Source organism: Alligator mississippiensis, chromosome 2, assembly GCF_030867095.1.
Source record: "Alligator mississippiensis isolate rAllMis1 chromosome 2, rAllMis1, whole genome shotgun sequence".
NCBI lineage: Eukaryota > Metazoa > Chordata > Crocodylia > Alligatoridae > Alligator > Alligator mississippiensis.
In genome coordinates this window covers 295,074,430-295,090,969 of record NC_081825.1, presented here as the reverse complement: position 1 = coordinate 295,090,969, position 16,540 = coordinate 295,074,430, and the positions used below count along the sequence as shown (strand labels likewise).

Genomic DNA, 16,540 nt, shown 5'->3' with positions numbered 1-16,540 from the left:
CATTATCATTGCTCCTGGAAGTTTACAGAGCTCAGGAAGCAGCTACAGTGCTGTACATTGGGGACGTCAAATATACTGTAGGCCCCAGGCCAGATCTGCAGCGTAGCAGCTCCTCAAGTTGATTCCAGCCCACAGCACAGGATGGAGGCAGCAGCAGCCACCGGGGTGGCAGTAGGACAAGTAGCCACAAGCCAGGCAGCTGGTTGCTGTGGCGGGGGCTAGGCAGCTGCAAGGCAACTGAGGGCTGTGTTGCAGTCCTCGCTTGCTCCCTGCCACTGCTGGCCATGTCCACTGGGTCCCCAGGATGCTGTGGCAGTGGCAGCCCATACCCCCAACTTGTGGTAGCCCAGCAGGTTGAATGCAGCAGCTCCATGGGTCAGATCTAGCCTGCGGGCCATGTTTGACCCCCCTGCGGTGATGCAGTGGAACATGACACCTTTCCTGCTCTATGGCTTTTCTGACCTCGGGGCTAAATGGTGCCCTGGCTTCTCTGTGGAGCACCACACATGTGTGCAGAGCTCCCCTGGCTGAACAGGCTCATTCAAGGCATTTTTTCCTTGCAGGGCAGACACAGGCAGAGTGCCTGAGGTAATGCCTAGGGGAGTACACTGTATAGTGCTCCTAAAATCAGCTGGGGAGAGATGCAGCATACAACTCACTCCAGGTGCAGAACTCAGCATGAGTGTGTGTGTGTGGGGAGAGGCGGGTGTTGGCACTGGATTTATGACCCAGATACTTTGTTCCAGGCAGACTTGAACCCTTAGACCGACTGTGACCTCTCCATTCGATAATAGGCAAATTTTATTGATACACAGTGATTGCAAATAAGGATAATGCAAACAATTCAATACCTACCAGTCCTAGAGCTGCACAGACTCAAGGTACATCCGGCCAGTTCACGAGCTTCACTCTGGGGTTCTCTCTTGAATGTTGGATGTCAGCAGCCTGGAAGTTGGAGGCCAAAGCCCCCCTTGTCCCCTCCCCTCACTGGGGTGGGTGAGACAGGCTAGTGGTATGCCCTCTGCCCCTAGTGGCCTCTGGTTTCCCTCTTGGGAATCCATTGCTGCTCTGAAATCCCTTCTTTTGTATTCTTTTCTCCTCCTGATGACTCTTCACCTCTGACCATCGCTGATTGGTTTCTGTGGTCGTCATACTGTCCACGTTTTGTCCTGTCAGCATATTCCTTTGTTTCACAAACCCGTCACATGCACACATCCTAATATAGGCTTTCTCGGTCTTCTCTTAATTTGGTCTGTTCCCCAAAACTGGAAATCCCAAGGGCCCTGCAGTTGGGCACTGTGTCCTGGTCAATGCAGCAGAGTCCTTTATCTCATGTTATGGAACAGTGTGGTACACATCTGCAATTTCCCAGCCCATGTGTCTGCTGCTTGCCTGTGTCAGACACAGTGGGCCTTGAGCAAACTGTCAGATACAGGCTTTTAGAAATCAATTAACCCTTGCTGTTGCCCTGGACCACTCTTTTAATACATATTTACCTTACCTACAAGCCAGTTCCCAAAAGCAAACCTCTGAATACCATTTTCTAGCCATTGTGGGGGTGGAGAGGGTGTGTCGGACTTGGACTTTGCCCCCTTCATTGCTCAGGGACCGTAGGTCAGCATTCATCATCCTGCTCTAATCCTGCAGAGCTGGTTAAGGAAAAGCCCACCACACTGTGCACCTGGGCCAGGCCAGCAGGAATGGAGCTCTAAGCCTACACACAATGTGGAAAGGCATTTGCAGGCACCAAGAGGAGCTTAACGCCTTCCAGAGAAAAGAGAAGCCCTAAATGAGAGCATTCGACAGAAGCAGGCAGCCACATTGCGTGGGGGAGTTGACATCATCTCAGTGCTCAGGTTTCCCATTGCAGGAGAAGAAGCCAACTTTGGAGCCATTATCCTTTATCTTCCTCTCTTCATCTTTCTCTCCAAGGAGGGGTGAATAATATGGAAAATGCCAATTCTTCTCTCCCCAAGTTGAATTGTTCAGAAAAAGTTTCTCTTGCCGGTTTGCTGCATTCTGTCTACTTCATAAATGAGAAAGCATTAAATCTAATGAAAACATGTTATCAACCCATCAAGTTAATTAGTGTCTGTTTGTTAACACCGTCATTATCATTTGTAGCTAATTAATATAACCGAAGTATCATGATTGCAGTTGATATGTTTTGTCTTTTTTTTTTTCAGTGAGGAGCTGGATGGAAAAGCTCAAAGATAAGGTAGGAAGCACTTTAATGCTTTTCTCAATTTATTTTAGTGACAGAAACATTTTGACTTTTAGGAAAAAAAAGAGCTTGAGGGCGGTGAAATTATGGTTCATTATCTTTGGTGTGACAGTCCAAGAAAAGGTTTGAGGCTTTTCCTAGGTATCTAACGATGGAAAAAGAAAGCACAATTTTTCTAGGGAAAGGGCCAATAATGTTTGTTTGGGAATTTCTACTGCACTGTTGTTCAACCCAGCAGAGGCGCATTGTCACTGAGCAGAGTGGCAGAGAACGGCAAAGCTATGGAGTACTGTCTAGACATGATAGTGCACGGTTCATCAACTTTTAAGAATAGCAAGCTGCAGCTTTTGACCTGGCCACAGCTGCAGGTGGCCAGTCCCTTGCTGCCGCTCCATTGTTCCCTGCTCCCTTGCTGTCTCTCACATCCCTTCACAGTCTTCATTTTCTATCCCCATCGACCATTTCAGATTCTGTGGCCAACAGCCATGCTGAGGGACACATTTGGTGGCAACAGCAGGGAGCAGGTAGAGCTGGGCATCAGCTGTGTGAATGAGAGGTGGAGCATGGCGTGGGGATGTGTTGGGTTGAGCAGCATGCAGCAGGCCGAAAGATCCCCAGGGGCACCCATCCGCAGCCTCTGCCACCACATGCCACTAATTCCCCCAGCCACCGTGGGCTGGATTGAAAATCTTAACGGGGTGGATCCAGCCTGCGGGCCATAGGTTGCTGAGCCCAAGCTTATGTTTTGTGTTGTGACTGAGGTTGTGTCAGAAAAATGCAGTGAGACAGATTCTGCTCTCGTTTACACCGTGCAGTCAATCGGCTGGGGTAGAACTGGGCCCGAAGTCGCCGTGCAGTCATGCAGCTTGGCTGCCATGTCTGTCGCGCTTCTGCGGTGCTCCCAGATTGTTGCTCTCGGTCTCCACAAAGCAGGTGGAAGCATGTCGGGCCTGTAGGGGAATTCTTTGGAGAATAGGAGTCTCCCAGATGGGTAGTACTAGTAGTGCCAGACCTCTGTCAGCTCCCAGGCCCTGAGGCTAGACAGAGGGTATGGGAGAATCAGGAACACGGCTAGGGGAAAGGGAATATGGCTACAGCACCGGTGTATGATAACACTTGCTGGCAGCAGGGAGAGTTCCTTGTGCCCAGCATGAATTAGAGTAGGCCTGATGCTGCTCTCAGTTGCTCAGTGGGACTGGACAAATGACCATCCCCCTGCTCTCACATACCAAAGAGTAAATAGCATTTCCTTCCTATGCTTTTATTCTCTGAATATATGGAGCGAACGAGGGAGGGACAGAGCACTCCTCCCCTGCTTGCTTGCTGCAGTGGTCAAGGGATCTTTCCTTCTCTGTCTCAGCTCCATGGAGGAATGGGAAGGGATCCCTGGGGCTCTGCTCTGGAACACTTCTCGCACCATGTACAGTAGGGGTGGCCAGCCGGGGCACGTATGCCACAAGTAGCACAGACAGCCGCTGTGTGTGGCATGCAGCAGACTGGGGGAGGGCAGGTGGCACAGTAATAGGGCAGGAAGCAGAGCAGCAGAGGGGACAGGGGACGGGAACCAGAGTAGCATTGGAGGAGGGGGTCAATTCTGTGTTACACCAGTCAAAAAGGTCGGCTCCGACCCATGTACAGCATCACTAGGAGCATGCCTGGGACTAGAGCTCTCCTTGCTGTAGCTGTATTCCACTCAGTGCAGCCACACTCAGCTGGAAAGCGCAGGATGAGGGGACTGTTGCAGAACCAGAGTTTAATGCCTGCCCTTGGACTAATCCAGCATATTCCCTTTGCATTGCTTACATCCCTGTTCCACAATCATGCTCAGATGGCCTTCTTTCCTTGCTCCACGTCTCCTCTTCCAGTCCTGAAGGGTCCTGGGAATCCCTCTCGCATCAAAGTCCAGGTGGCTGTCTGCGTCCCACGCAATTGCTCCTGCTGCCACATCCAAGAGCAGCTGCAAGAGTAGAGAGGCAGTGTGACAAATAAAAAGATAATGCAACACAGGTTCTTCCATTTTTTTCACCAGACAGTTATATGTGGACCCAGGAAAGCTTGTTACACCAGCTGCACCGCGGGACTCTTACAGCCTCTGAGACATTGCTGCCAATATTAACATTTCTCAAGCCCTGTGAAATTCAAATTGTCATGTCATCACTAACAAAGACACTGAGACCAAGGCAGTGTAAATTAGGTGATGGTTTTGCTTTTAGGTGCAGCTTTTTGTTTGACAGGGCTTTTGGCAGGCCCGAACAAATGTTTTCCAGTTCTGAAGCAGTAACCAGAGAGAGGAAGAGTCATCGATCCCTGAGTGTGAGCAGTTCAAATTGCCCATCGCCCTCCTGCTCCTAGGTGCATCAACTCTGGTGCAGGAGAAGGGTCAAGGTAGTTGCTTTCCTAAACTTGGAGGTAGAAGGGAAGCAAGGTGAGCTTCTGCCGGTCCTGTGTTGAGTTGTTTTTCTGCCTGCATTAGGGAACAATGGTGTGTGCATCTTTAGTCTCCTGGCCTGGGACTCAGCTGGTCTGTCCTCAGAGAGGGCCTCAAAGGCACAGAAAATGATTTTCAAGATGAAGGGAAAAAGCAGACACCAATCAAGAGAGTGCCCCGAATGAGCAAAATGTGTGCACAAATGTGTCACCTGCTAACGTCAGAGCTGTCCCAGGCCTCCTCTGCATGCATTGGGTGTCATCTGCTGTCTTCTTCGAGTCTTTGTCTTTCACCGCTCCCACCTGGCATGCCCCTCCTCCTCAGTCTTTTCCCATCTGTGTTACAAAAGCAGGCGCACTTTCCAATTTCAGGCCAGAATTGCTCTTTGCCAGAGTGACTGAGCCTGTCCCGGGAGGGGTGGAGCGGGGCAGGTTGCCACCTTGTGCCCAGACCAGACAGACAACATTGCGACTGGGCTGCTAGTACCGAAATCTGCTAGCATCTGTCTTACAGAGCGGCTCCCCTCAGACTCGTACATCTTGCAGGGAATGAGAACTGCACGGTGGCCCATTTTTCACAATCCCGTTACCTTATTGTTTCTTAGAAACAGTGGTGTCGTCCCCCAAATCGAAAGCAAACTAATTAAAAACCCTGTTAAAACCCCTCTGCAAAATAAATCCATGCCTAACTCCTTCTTCGTGGCGAGATTCCTTCTCAGAGCTCTTGGCCCCGGTTTGAATGTTTGCCCTTCTCTTCTCATAAAGGCAGGTGATGGCGCTAACTTCTCTGTCTTGCGTTACTCTGCTTACCAGACTAAATCTTGGTGACTACCTCATGTCCTCGTTGCCTCTCGGCCCATCTGCTCTCTAAGAAGCCAGGCCCAGTGAGAAGTGGGCATGGGGGAGTCTTTTGGGGAGAAGGTATAACTGCTTTGGGAGCCAAGTGTAAAGGAGCACGTAAAGGAGCCTTCTGTCCGACATCCAGACCACACAGAAGTGATGGAACTGCTTCAGGGCAGGGAGAGGGGCTGGTGATGGGTCATTAGACTGATGCCCTTGTCCCCTTCTTCCTCTCCAGCAGTGGGCTGGTTGAAGATCATAGCAGCATATGAGGGATCTTTGTCTTCTCCTCATCCAGATGTCTTAAGGGAAGTTCTTTGCCCCAGTGATCTCTGTCCCACTTCCAGCTTGCAACCAGGATGTGGGACTAAGATGTGTGGCTTCTTTAAAATCCTCTATGGAAGGCAGACACTCTCGTGAACCTACCAGTCCTCTCCTCTGTGGACCCAGGGGAGCAGTCACAGCCTCTGTCCCAAGGGCTTGGGACAGATCAGTGGCTGCGCAGATCGGGTGCTTCCCAAGAGGGGTTTTCTGCTGATGCACACACCAGGATCCCCAGGTAGGGAGTGGCACCTGCATTTGACCCATAAGATCAGCCATTCTGCGGAGACATCACTGATCCAGTTGCGAGTGGAAACTCTAGGACTTGCCAGGTAAAATACAAGGTCATGGCTAGAGAATCAAGAATAAGACAAAGAACGGACTTGATTCTGGACTTGAAACCACAACTGGGCAGATGCTGTCGGAAACATTTCCGACTCGCCTCTGGGCCTGCGCCAGCAGCACAGTTCCAGGAATAGAAACATCCAGGCTGTATTAATTAGGTCACCCAATTAAGACACCTTCATTATTTTGCTGAAATGTAGCCTTTCAGCTCTCTTCTTCCCATCTTCCTTTTGCAGGCAGCTGACTTCCCTCCAAGCAAATGCTAATGCTGAGAATTTCCATGAGTGCATGCGAGGTGTGCGCTAAGAAACAATTAGGTGCAGAGTAACAAGTACAAACAACAACAAATGCCTCCCTCCAGCCTTGGGTTGCAGGGACAAAGCCATTACTAGCAGAAAAGCAATTCCTGTAAAAGCCAGTGATGAAGTTTATGATGTGAGAAATGGATAAAGCCGTTCTCACTTGCGCTACGTCTCTCTTAGGCGAAAGCATTTATTTTCATTCTCCAAATAAACATCTAAAGCCAAGGGCAATGCTTGCTGAATAGCTTTTATCCACTTAGTGGCGTACGGAAAAACAGCAATCATGGTCAAGAGGGGTGTGTGTAAGTTTGTTGTAGCTTTAGGCTCCCTCGGATGAACGTGTGTGATTCTAAATGATTGAGGGCTAACAATAAAAAGCTCAGATCTTCATCAGGCCTCTGCCTTGTGCATGCAGGCATTTGTATGAGTAAACCAGTTGTGCATACTCACACTTGCCTTTGTATGTACAGATTGGGAAGGGTACGGAGCTGTCCATATGCACAGGTGGGCACATCTTGTGCACACATGGTGCTTTAGGGCAGTTGACAGTGGCTTGTTTTCATTTAAAGCAGGGAAATAAAACAAGAGAAAGCACTTCGAGTCTTATTTTTTTTAAGGATTTAAAATCAATTTCCAACATCCCTGTTATTTACTGGGTGCTGACTAATTTATAAATCCCCAAGCAAGGCAAACAGGCTGATTTACAACAACCAAATTATAGGTCCTGGACACACAATACACTTATACCAGTATAACTCACACTAGTTTTATACACTGAAGTGAGCCACACCAGTTTCCAAACAGGACAGAACTGCGCTGTCAAGGGTAGCTGCTGTTACAATGTCTCACAAATAGGTGGAGGAGGAGCAGGTAAGAGCTTCTTTATATGGAGCAAATAGCTACCCTGGGATAGAAGCAGACACATCTACATTGATGTAACTTATGCCAGTGTTGTTTTAGCTCTGTTGTTCCCCAGGGCAGCTCTACACCACATCCTAGTAAGCTACACTGGTGTAGCACTGTGCGTTGTGCGTCTGCTCTTTGTTTTCACCAGTACAAGGGTGAGGAAAAGCAGCAGAAACGTGTTGGGGATTCAGGCCCTAAATCAACACATCCAAGCTGCTTGCCTCACAGTGATTGTTCCCTCCTTAAGTGAGCAGCAAGCTGCAATTCTGCCAGGACAATAACACTGCCTTATTTGAACTGCCCAACCCATTAAAACATGGGAAGGAAGGGGAGAATGACACAACATTTGCACTTCCTTGCACAGAGCTGGAGGAATCAGGCTTTGGGCACAAAGTCAAGTGGGTGGGATGGGATTGGGAATTTACCTCCTCCCCTGATTTGTGAACAAAGACAGTTGGCTGTACAGCATCCTCACAAGCACCACTCCAGCTGAGAGGCTGGACTAACTCCAGCTGAGAGCGCCCCAAGGGATAACAAGGACCAATGTTCATAAACTCCTCCATGACTGTTTTAGGCTGGACATAAGGAAAAACTTCTTTACTGTTCGAGCCCCGAAGGCCTGGAATAGACTTCTTCCAGAAGTGGTGCAGGCACCTGCTCTGAATTCATTCAAGAAACGTTTGGATGCTTATCTTGCTTTGACCCTAGCTGTCTTCCTGCCCCTGGGGCAGGGGGCTGGACTTGATGATCTTCAAGGTCCCTTCCAGCCCTAATGTCTGTGAAATATATGAAATCTATTAAATGAAATCAGCTCCCTCTTTCCTGCAGGGTTTGGGACCCACTCTTCACATGAAGCATAGCTCCTGTACGCCATTCTTCATGATGTCTCCAGCATCCCACACCATATAGGTGTGTTTGAAGCCAGCATGGAGACCTTCATGGTGTACGGATGGTTTGGAGGCTCCTTCCAACACTTTTGTGACGTTCTTTTTATCGTGGCATGAAGAAGCATATTCGTTCCTTTTAATACGAACATGAGATAGCAGAGCAGTGAGAGCCGGCTCTAACCTGCAGCCACCCAGGATGACTGTTGCTCTCTGCCCCAGCCTTGCACACAACCTGCACACAGGCACCCCTTCACAATATCACTGGGAGGGTGCGGTTAGTCTTTGCTGAGCATGCATCTGAAAGCTTCCCAATTCGGCACGTGCCAGTGAATGTAAGTAGTAAAGAAAGGGCAGGAGCGCCATCAGAACGTGGAGCTCTGGTAAGCGCGGGCCCACTGGTTTATGTGCGATTCAGCTACACGTCACGTCGGGGTCTCTCAGCTTTCGGCATGTTATACAGCACATAACAGAAGCAGCTGGGGTGCCCAGCTCAGTACACAGTTGTCCATTAGCAGCTCAGCATTTCCCTCATGTGCTTACACATGATGAGTCTGGTCCCACAGCTGAGCATCCTCCGTTCTGCTCCACATTTCTTCCTTTTCCTAGGACATAGGCAGTGTCCGCACTGTCGCTGGCAAATGGCGAGTCTTTAGCTGCGACTCTTCAGGTGCAGCCTCAGGAATGTGGCGGGTTTGGGGCTTGGAGTGAATGAAGTTGTTCAATCTCAAATCCCCAATCAGCCTTTAAAAGTCATGGGGATGAATTCATCACTCAGATCCGCAGGTGAATTCAGCTGTGACCACGTAAGCCAATGGTGACTTTAATCTACCAGGACCTGATCCTGTCAAGGTTTGATTCTGCTGGGGTGGGGTGGGATTTGATACCTGTGAGATATGGCAGGGTTGGCATTTTTCTGGAACCCCTTTAGCCTGCCCTAATCCTCCAGTGCTGTAGTGCTGAGCACAGTACAGATGTCCACGTGGACTGGAAGTCATGCAAAGAGATGGGAAAGAGTGTAAATTATATTGTTTTCTCTACAAACGGTTGGAAGAGGGGCAGAGCATTTTTTGCCCCTCATTTGCTTTTTGCAGGACTCCTGCGGCATCTTCAGATGCATTCTTCCTGGTCACTGTTGCAGACAGGATGCTAGACTTCATCTGCTCCAGTCTGGTAGCGCAATAAATGTGCATATACAAATGCCAAAGGATTTATTTCAATCTGCTTTTTTAAACTTCCTATAAATAGCTATGTTTTCCAGGTGTGCTGTGACCCCAGATACAATATGCTGTAGAAGAAAAAAAGCATACAAATGCATTGCAGCCCTAGGCTGGTGGAAAAAGCTCTGAACTGGTTGTCTCTTTAGTATTGCAGTGATTGTCTCTTTCTCTTGTAGGCAGGGTACATGTCTGGGATGCTGGTTCCTGTGGGGGTCGGCATTGCCGGAGCCCTTTTTATCCTGGGAGCACTCTACAGCATTAAGATTATGAATCGCCGAAGGAGAAATGGCTCTAAAAGGCATAAAAGAAAGGTATAACTACTGGAAAGAAACCCTTGATCTGCTGCCTACCACCCTCTTGTTACCACTGCGGTCCATACAGTAAAAACCAGTTTGATTGTGAAGGCTCTTTTGTTTGGTTTGAACAGCACCGATACTCCAGACTGTACTGAGTTGACTGGGGGTGTGGGGGCAGGGAAAGGAATTCAAAGTTTCCCTCTTGTATTTAAAAGCCGGTTAATGTATTTTTTTTTCCGTTTCTTTCTTTCCTAGCAGAGGGAATTTAACAGCATGCAAGACCGCGTAATGCTCTTAGCTGACAGCTCCGAAGATGAATTTTGAATCAAACTGCAGTGCCGTCGTGAGATCCAATGACTTTTTCTTTTGGTGGGGGAGGGCAGGGAAGGGAGCAAAAGGAATGAATATCTGCTGCATCACTGCTATCAGCCACTCTGAGCCACTGGTAGTGGTTTCTGCACCCTGGCAAAAACAGCATGCTGTATCTAAATGTAATGTGCAATGATGTTTGTTTTTCTACAGTAGTGAGAGTTCATATTCACCCACAGCACGTCATTATAATGCAGAGTCCGTACTGCTACAGCTGGAGCCGGTACATATGGACGATTATTTTGTTATTATCACAGCGTAACATTTTTGTTCCAGCTGACAGTAGTCAGATCATAATTGCTGCTCTCACCTAAATTGGGGATGGAAATCTTAACCGCAAATGACCTCTGTCCAGTAAGTTAACTTTAAATGTTACATAACCTGAGCTAGAGTTCATCGGTGCTAAAATTAGCTGCTCTGCTTAACTAACGAACAACGCACTTGAACCATATCCCTCATCAACAAAGAAGCTTCCAGGTAGAGTACAATTTTTGACACAATTATGGACTCACTTGTACATTCTTTGCCTAATTTCCCGGGTATTTTAAAATCTTCTGGTAGCTATGGTCCATGGTTAGGGAAAACACATGGGAATACCAACAAAATTTGATTCACAGCCTAGAGGCTGAGTGCATTCTTGACCAGCATGGCACCAGCACAATAAATAGAAACACACACACTGACAAATGCTCAGATACTCGTAGAGTGAAGTTCTTAGTTCCCCCCCCCCAGTGTGCAGCATGAATAGCAAATAGGCAGAAGAAAAAGGCTTTTTATTTTTAGAGGGCATGTTTGAAGACACTGGTTCTGTCATCACTCTTATACAGGGGCATATTCACTAAGTGGCATGAGTATTAATCTAGCGTTTGTCTCTTTCTACAGCTGGTAACTGGAGCGTAACTGCTATCACAGATACCTGTGACCCTTTGCATCTTGGGAGGGGCATAATGCTCCTGCTCTGCTGGCCAACCGGGAAAGCAGAGGGTGCGCAGAACGCAATACAGGAGCCAACCTGAGTGCAGAATAGCCCAAAGGGTGAAGAGTGTATGCAAAATGAATTCTCCTCCTTTTTCAGGGTGAGGGAGAATTAACCAGTGGGTAGTAGGCTTTTGGACCAAATTCAGATCGTCGTATGAGGCTGCAGTACATTTGGCTACAGGAAGGAGGGCAGTGACGGCTGGGGTACCAAAGGCACATAGGTAAGAATGGAGGTCAAGACTGGCAGGCAGAGTAGGCAGAATAGGTGGTGATACCTGGGCATGGTGGGCTTTGCTGGCATGTTTATGCTTACATGGCCACAAGGGGTAAAGTTTAGAAAAGATGTGGGACACGGAAACAGGAAGGCGTCAAGGCTACAGCACAAGTGACTCCAGATGGGAATGTGGCTGAGCTTGGAGGAGGAAGCCATTGAAATGGCTGCTGGGGCCTGTTTCATTAACCAGAACAAGCAGTACTGACGTGGATAGGAGATTTCGAAAGAGCCAGTGAGCGAGGAGAGCGTGTTTCTGGACCGGAGCAGAAGAGAGATGTTGCCATTCAACCAAGAATGTTAAGGGGAAAAAAAAAATCAGAAATGCCCCGAAGGCCCTTATTTTCTTGGTTCAATGAGTAGGGAGAGGACAGCTTAATCTTACATTTATGCAAAATCCATTTTTCCAAGACAGGGAATCTTGACCACTATGAGTAGAAGAGGCAAGTTTAGTCCGATATGGTCAAGCTGCTCATTTATCTAGCTAAATCTCTCAATGTCATTGAAAAAAGTACAAGAGATAAGTGCTTGAGGAACAGCTAGGGTCTGATATAATTCTCTGTAAAGGTGAAAAGGACTGGCTGATTGCCGAGATCAGACACAGCAGTCATTGCCGCTATGTAACCCAGAAGCACACAGGACAAATCAGGAAGTGGGGAGAAGGGAGATTTTAATCCATCTTTCCCTCGACTTGCTGAGCGCACTCCTTAGTCTAAGTTACACCTGTGAAGGGCCCTGAAGGATGGTACTTTCCTGGGTATGACCCAGATGTGCACGGTTAGGGTTCAGTATCCAAGGGTCAGCAATATCAGAAGCCAAGGGTCACAATACCAGGTACCAGTCCAAGTACAAGGGGTCATGCTGGGGGTCAGGATGGGTTTGTAGTCAAGCCTGGGCTGGAAGTCAGGAGCCAGAGAGTTCAAAACACAAAATAGGGCAAGCAGAAATGAGGTACTAGGGCGAGGCTGGAGCAAAGCAGGAAGGTCCCATATAGCAGGTCTGTAAACACTCTTGCCAGGACAAGGGCCCCAGGAAAAGTCGGAGGGTTTTCATAGCCCTCCTATCAAAGAAGGCATGTGGTTTCCATTGGTGCCCCTGTGTCACACGTTCCTACATCAGGAGCCTCACGAGAGGGCCCAAGCTGGGCTGGGTCCAGCACCCAGCTGGATGCTTGGTGGCACTGCAGCCCAGGCCTTCACCCCACAAGCCTGGAAGACCTGAGTTTGAGCCTCAGGGCTCCTGACAGGTACAGCAGCTAGGTAGACAAGGATGCCTTGCCCTATTTCCATGGCCATGCTCCCACTCCTTGCAAGCCACTGTCTTTTGAGTGAATGCATTCTGTCATCTGCAGGCACAGCTGAGAGCACAAGGACCCTGCACACGCAGGCAAGTTAGAGGCTATGCTTTGTAGATCTGACTTGACAAAGAATAAATAACTCATGCGTGAACCAGTGTGTAGATAGAGCATGGAGAAAAAATGGGCCTTTTCTCTGAGAGGGCATCAGCTCTTACTGTGGATGAGGAGGGTCAGTGGTCTGCAGTATGCCGTACCTGGATGTGACAATGAATAACAACAAGCGGTAGAGTTTATCCCTGGAAGCCACCATACCTTCCCCAGACTATAGTGACTTCCCTTGAGAAGAAATAAGGGCAACTAGAAATGCTTCTGATGCAAGTCTTCCAGCCTGACAACTGTGCATGGGTCCACCAAGTGCTTCTCACAACAGACGCTTGGGAAACAGTGGGGAATCAAAGCCAAGCAGCATCCAGCTCCTCCAGCATGGCATTGTCTTCCTGAAGAGCCCCTTCATCCCAGAATCTCTCCCAAGAGGGCCTCATGTCTTCCTTTCCCACTGGAAGATTTTGATCTGCCTCCCTTGCTAGGCAGCTCCAGATGCCTTCCCGGCAGGCAGGAGCCTGGCAGCAATCACTTGATGGTTCCTTCATTTGTCGCTCTGCCCCTCACAGCTAGCTGCATGTTGTCCATAGAGTCTGGATGCCAAGGATCCTGCCCAGCCCTAATGTATCACTGCTATTTGAATGCACTTCCGCAGATACAAGGTGCTTCTTCTTTTAACAGACACTTAAAGTTTCTTCCTTTCCGCAAAACTAGGCTTAGCCCACGCCAGGAGAACCAATCCTCCCCCATTTGCTTCTCTCTCTGAAATGTCTTGGGGAGTGTAAGATGGTTTAGAGGTGTTGCTGCCTTAGCAAACCAGGAAACTTTACTGGCCAACACACCACCATGGTTAAGCTGTGAGCAGTGGTGAGATCATTGCCTTTGGGCTCTTTGCAGAAGTGATGGTAGGGTCTTATGATAGGAAACAAAACCAAGTGACTTTCACCCAGCTTGATCAACATCTTCACAGCAGGAAACTCCTGCAGGGAACCATTCTTCCATCTCAAAGGAGAAAGTCTTGGTAAAGAGCACTGAGCCCTCCAAGGCAGTGGGCATGTCTTACAAGTAGCAAGTTAGTCACTGGGCCGAAGAAGACCAATCTGAGCTGATCTCAGAAATGGGAGAGGAGGGGAAGAGAAATTTGTTTTGATCAGGGAGACCCAAACAGATAAGGAAGAGCAGGGCTTTCTGCAGTAACAGCCACAGGAAGGACAGCCACGATGGGCTGCTCTGGTTAGTCCTGGTTCACGTACACAAGGTGTAGTGGCCGTGTGGGTTCCAATCAGTATCTGAATGAATGAAGATGCAAGATTTCCACTAAATTGTATCCTCTCTTGATAAAGCAGGAGAGGAGGCTGCACTGGGGAGCCCAGCGGCATGAATAACACTGCTTTGGCAGCACCGAAAGCCAGGTAAACGCTCTTCAGCTGGAGCTGTCAGCTTGATGGAATGGAAAAACCAGGAGGGCGATGCCGTGGCCTTTCGTTGTGCTCAAAAGCTGGAGGTAGAGAGACAAGCTTTTTACGGTGGCAGTAATTCCTCCTTTGTTCTAACGTAGTTAACCACATGAGGCATTAAAGGGAACGTTGCCCAGGGAAACAGTGGTGTTGCATGTAAATGAAGCAGCTCTTGTTATCTCCTCTGGGCAGTGAGAGTAGGTTGGAAAGCCCAGTCCAGCCCGGGAAGAGCGCTGACGTTATTTGCTCTGCCCCTGCAGACCCATTGAGTTAAACATGGTGCTGTAGAAAAGGATTGAGTTTGAGGCAGGTCTGATAATCAAATACCTCTATCCCGTGGGTTAAATAACAGGAAGGGTGTGGCATAAATGGCCAAGGCAGGATTTCAGTTAAAGGAGATGGTCCACCCCTGGTGCTCGTAGGTTAACACTGGTCTACTATGCATGGTCTATTATGCAGACATTTTGTACCCTCTGTGCAGATGGCTATAGGAAGGAACCAGGGGGTTGGGAAATGGAGATCTAGCTCAGAAATGCCTGATCTACAAGCATGGAGTATAAGTTAATGTGTATTTTAGTGGCACCAGTTTAGGTAGGTGCCTGGAGCGTAGTGCTTGGACAGTGCCTATCTCTTTTGAGGAGCCAGCTGCAGGGCCCACCCACCCCTCCAGACTTCTGATCCAGCTCCCTTCCAGACAGGAGCGAAGGGGACAATCCGGTCCATGTTGGGGTCTCCAGTCATGGAACCCATTTAAAAGCAGGCAAAGTGCAATCCAGTGCTGCATGAAGTTAATGGAAGTTGGAACAGATCCCAGAGGCACACGAACCATTAAACTCCTGGTCTATGTATATGTAGGGCCTGGTTTAAAACCAGTAGCCATTGGAGCAGCCACTTAAAAGTAGCCTGATAGGACCACCTGACTATCATCGAATCATAGAGTTGGAAGGGACCTCCAGGGTCATCTAGTTCAACCCCAAAAGGAGGTCAATTAGCCTATAAAAGGGACCCCATTCCTCCCCTCCACCCCCCCAAGTTTCCAAGACCAATGCTTTAGCTTCTGTGCTGTGAAGTCACAAGGATCAAATGATAATTGTACGCATCCTTGGAAATCAGTGCTCATTGGCATGTATTAGCTCTAGAATTGTGAGTGCTTGTGTAACTCTAGAATTACCCTAGTTATTCCAGTCCAAAGTTACTTTCCAAGCAGCAACACCAGTTTTGCTAGAAGCTGGATTAATTCACTTAAAACAATTTAAGGGGAGACTACGCTGGGGGCATGTCTCGAAAGAGCTGAAACTTCCAGTTGTTCAAAGACTCAATTTTGTTGGTACACAACAAAACTGGCGCACTCATCAAACAAGCAAACCATTTCTTTTATGCATATATTTTAACGCTAAACAGCAACTGAACTTGCTCTGCGCCTGCAAACACAACATTCGAATGTTGCACAGGTGAGCTAGAAGCCCTGAACATTTGGGGCATCTCATGACAGTGCGACCTCAACCCTCATGCAAAGGCACAGCTACAATGACTACTTTGCTGCAGCAATAACAGTCTCTCAACTCAGCACAGGGCAAGTAGCTGGCTTCTGTTATCCAGCAGATGCCCCGTTTCGAATTTCATGGTAGCACATGCCAGAATGTAGTGTAGGCATCGCCAAATAGTCTCAACATTCAGAGCTTCATTTCAAGCGAGAGGGCCAAGCCTGCTCGATGTGCGATTCCTGTATGACAAAATGTACCTTCGCTGTACAGCTGCTGATTTTCAAATGTCAATAATGCCCGACGGTCACCTCCAGTGAGGTTTTCTTGGACTGCACTGCTTCCATAGAGTGCTAACAGCAGTCCCTTGTGCTTTATCGTGGTTTTATATCCTGAACAAGAACAACTACTCATACTGTAACTATGGAATGTAGCACTTTGTTAATTTAAACAATTGGAAAATAAAAGCTGTCCATCATATCTAACTTTATTTGCCTCACATGCCTGATTTTTGGTCTTTCGAGTCCACTGTCTTTGCATGAGTATCGTAAGCATATTTTGAGATGCAAGCTGTGCTTTGCTTTCTTTATCCTCTTCATTTAATATATGTGCTAAGAGTTTAGGCAGAATTGTTTCTCGGACTAAACAATATTTGTGCTGCATTTTGGGAGTCCTAGATTCAACAAATATTTCTTGAAGATGGTTAATGCCAGGGAGGGCCTGATAATGGGGGATGGATTGCTCTAGGTGTGCTCCCTTCGCATACTCTTCTGCTAAAGCATTTACTGCTTGCCACAGTTGAAGACTAGTCTATAAAATC

The 16,540-nt window shown here is 48.2% G+C and overlaps 1 protein-coding gene across 3 annotated transcripts in view; it reads left to right on the top strand.

The window, feature by feature from the left end:
* ARMH4 (armadillo like helical domain containing 4) overlaps positions 1-16,205 on the top strand; it is a 129,461-nt gene extending 113,256 nt beyond the window's left edge. The window contains exons 6-8 of one of the 3 annotated variants that reach the window (XM_059723351.1): positions 2,187-2,218; positions 9,646-9,780; positions 10,024-16,205. In XM_059723351.1, coding sequence (XP_059579334.1) covers positions 2,187-2,218; positions 9,646-9,780; positions 10,024-10,089 — 233 coding nt within the window. In that variant the 3' untranslated portion in view covers positions 10,090-16,205. The other 2 variants (XM_019479989.2, XM_059723353.1) reach the window with 2 other exon arrangements.
* The last annotated feature ends 335 nt before the right edge of the window (positions 16,206-16,540 follow it).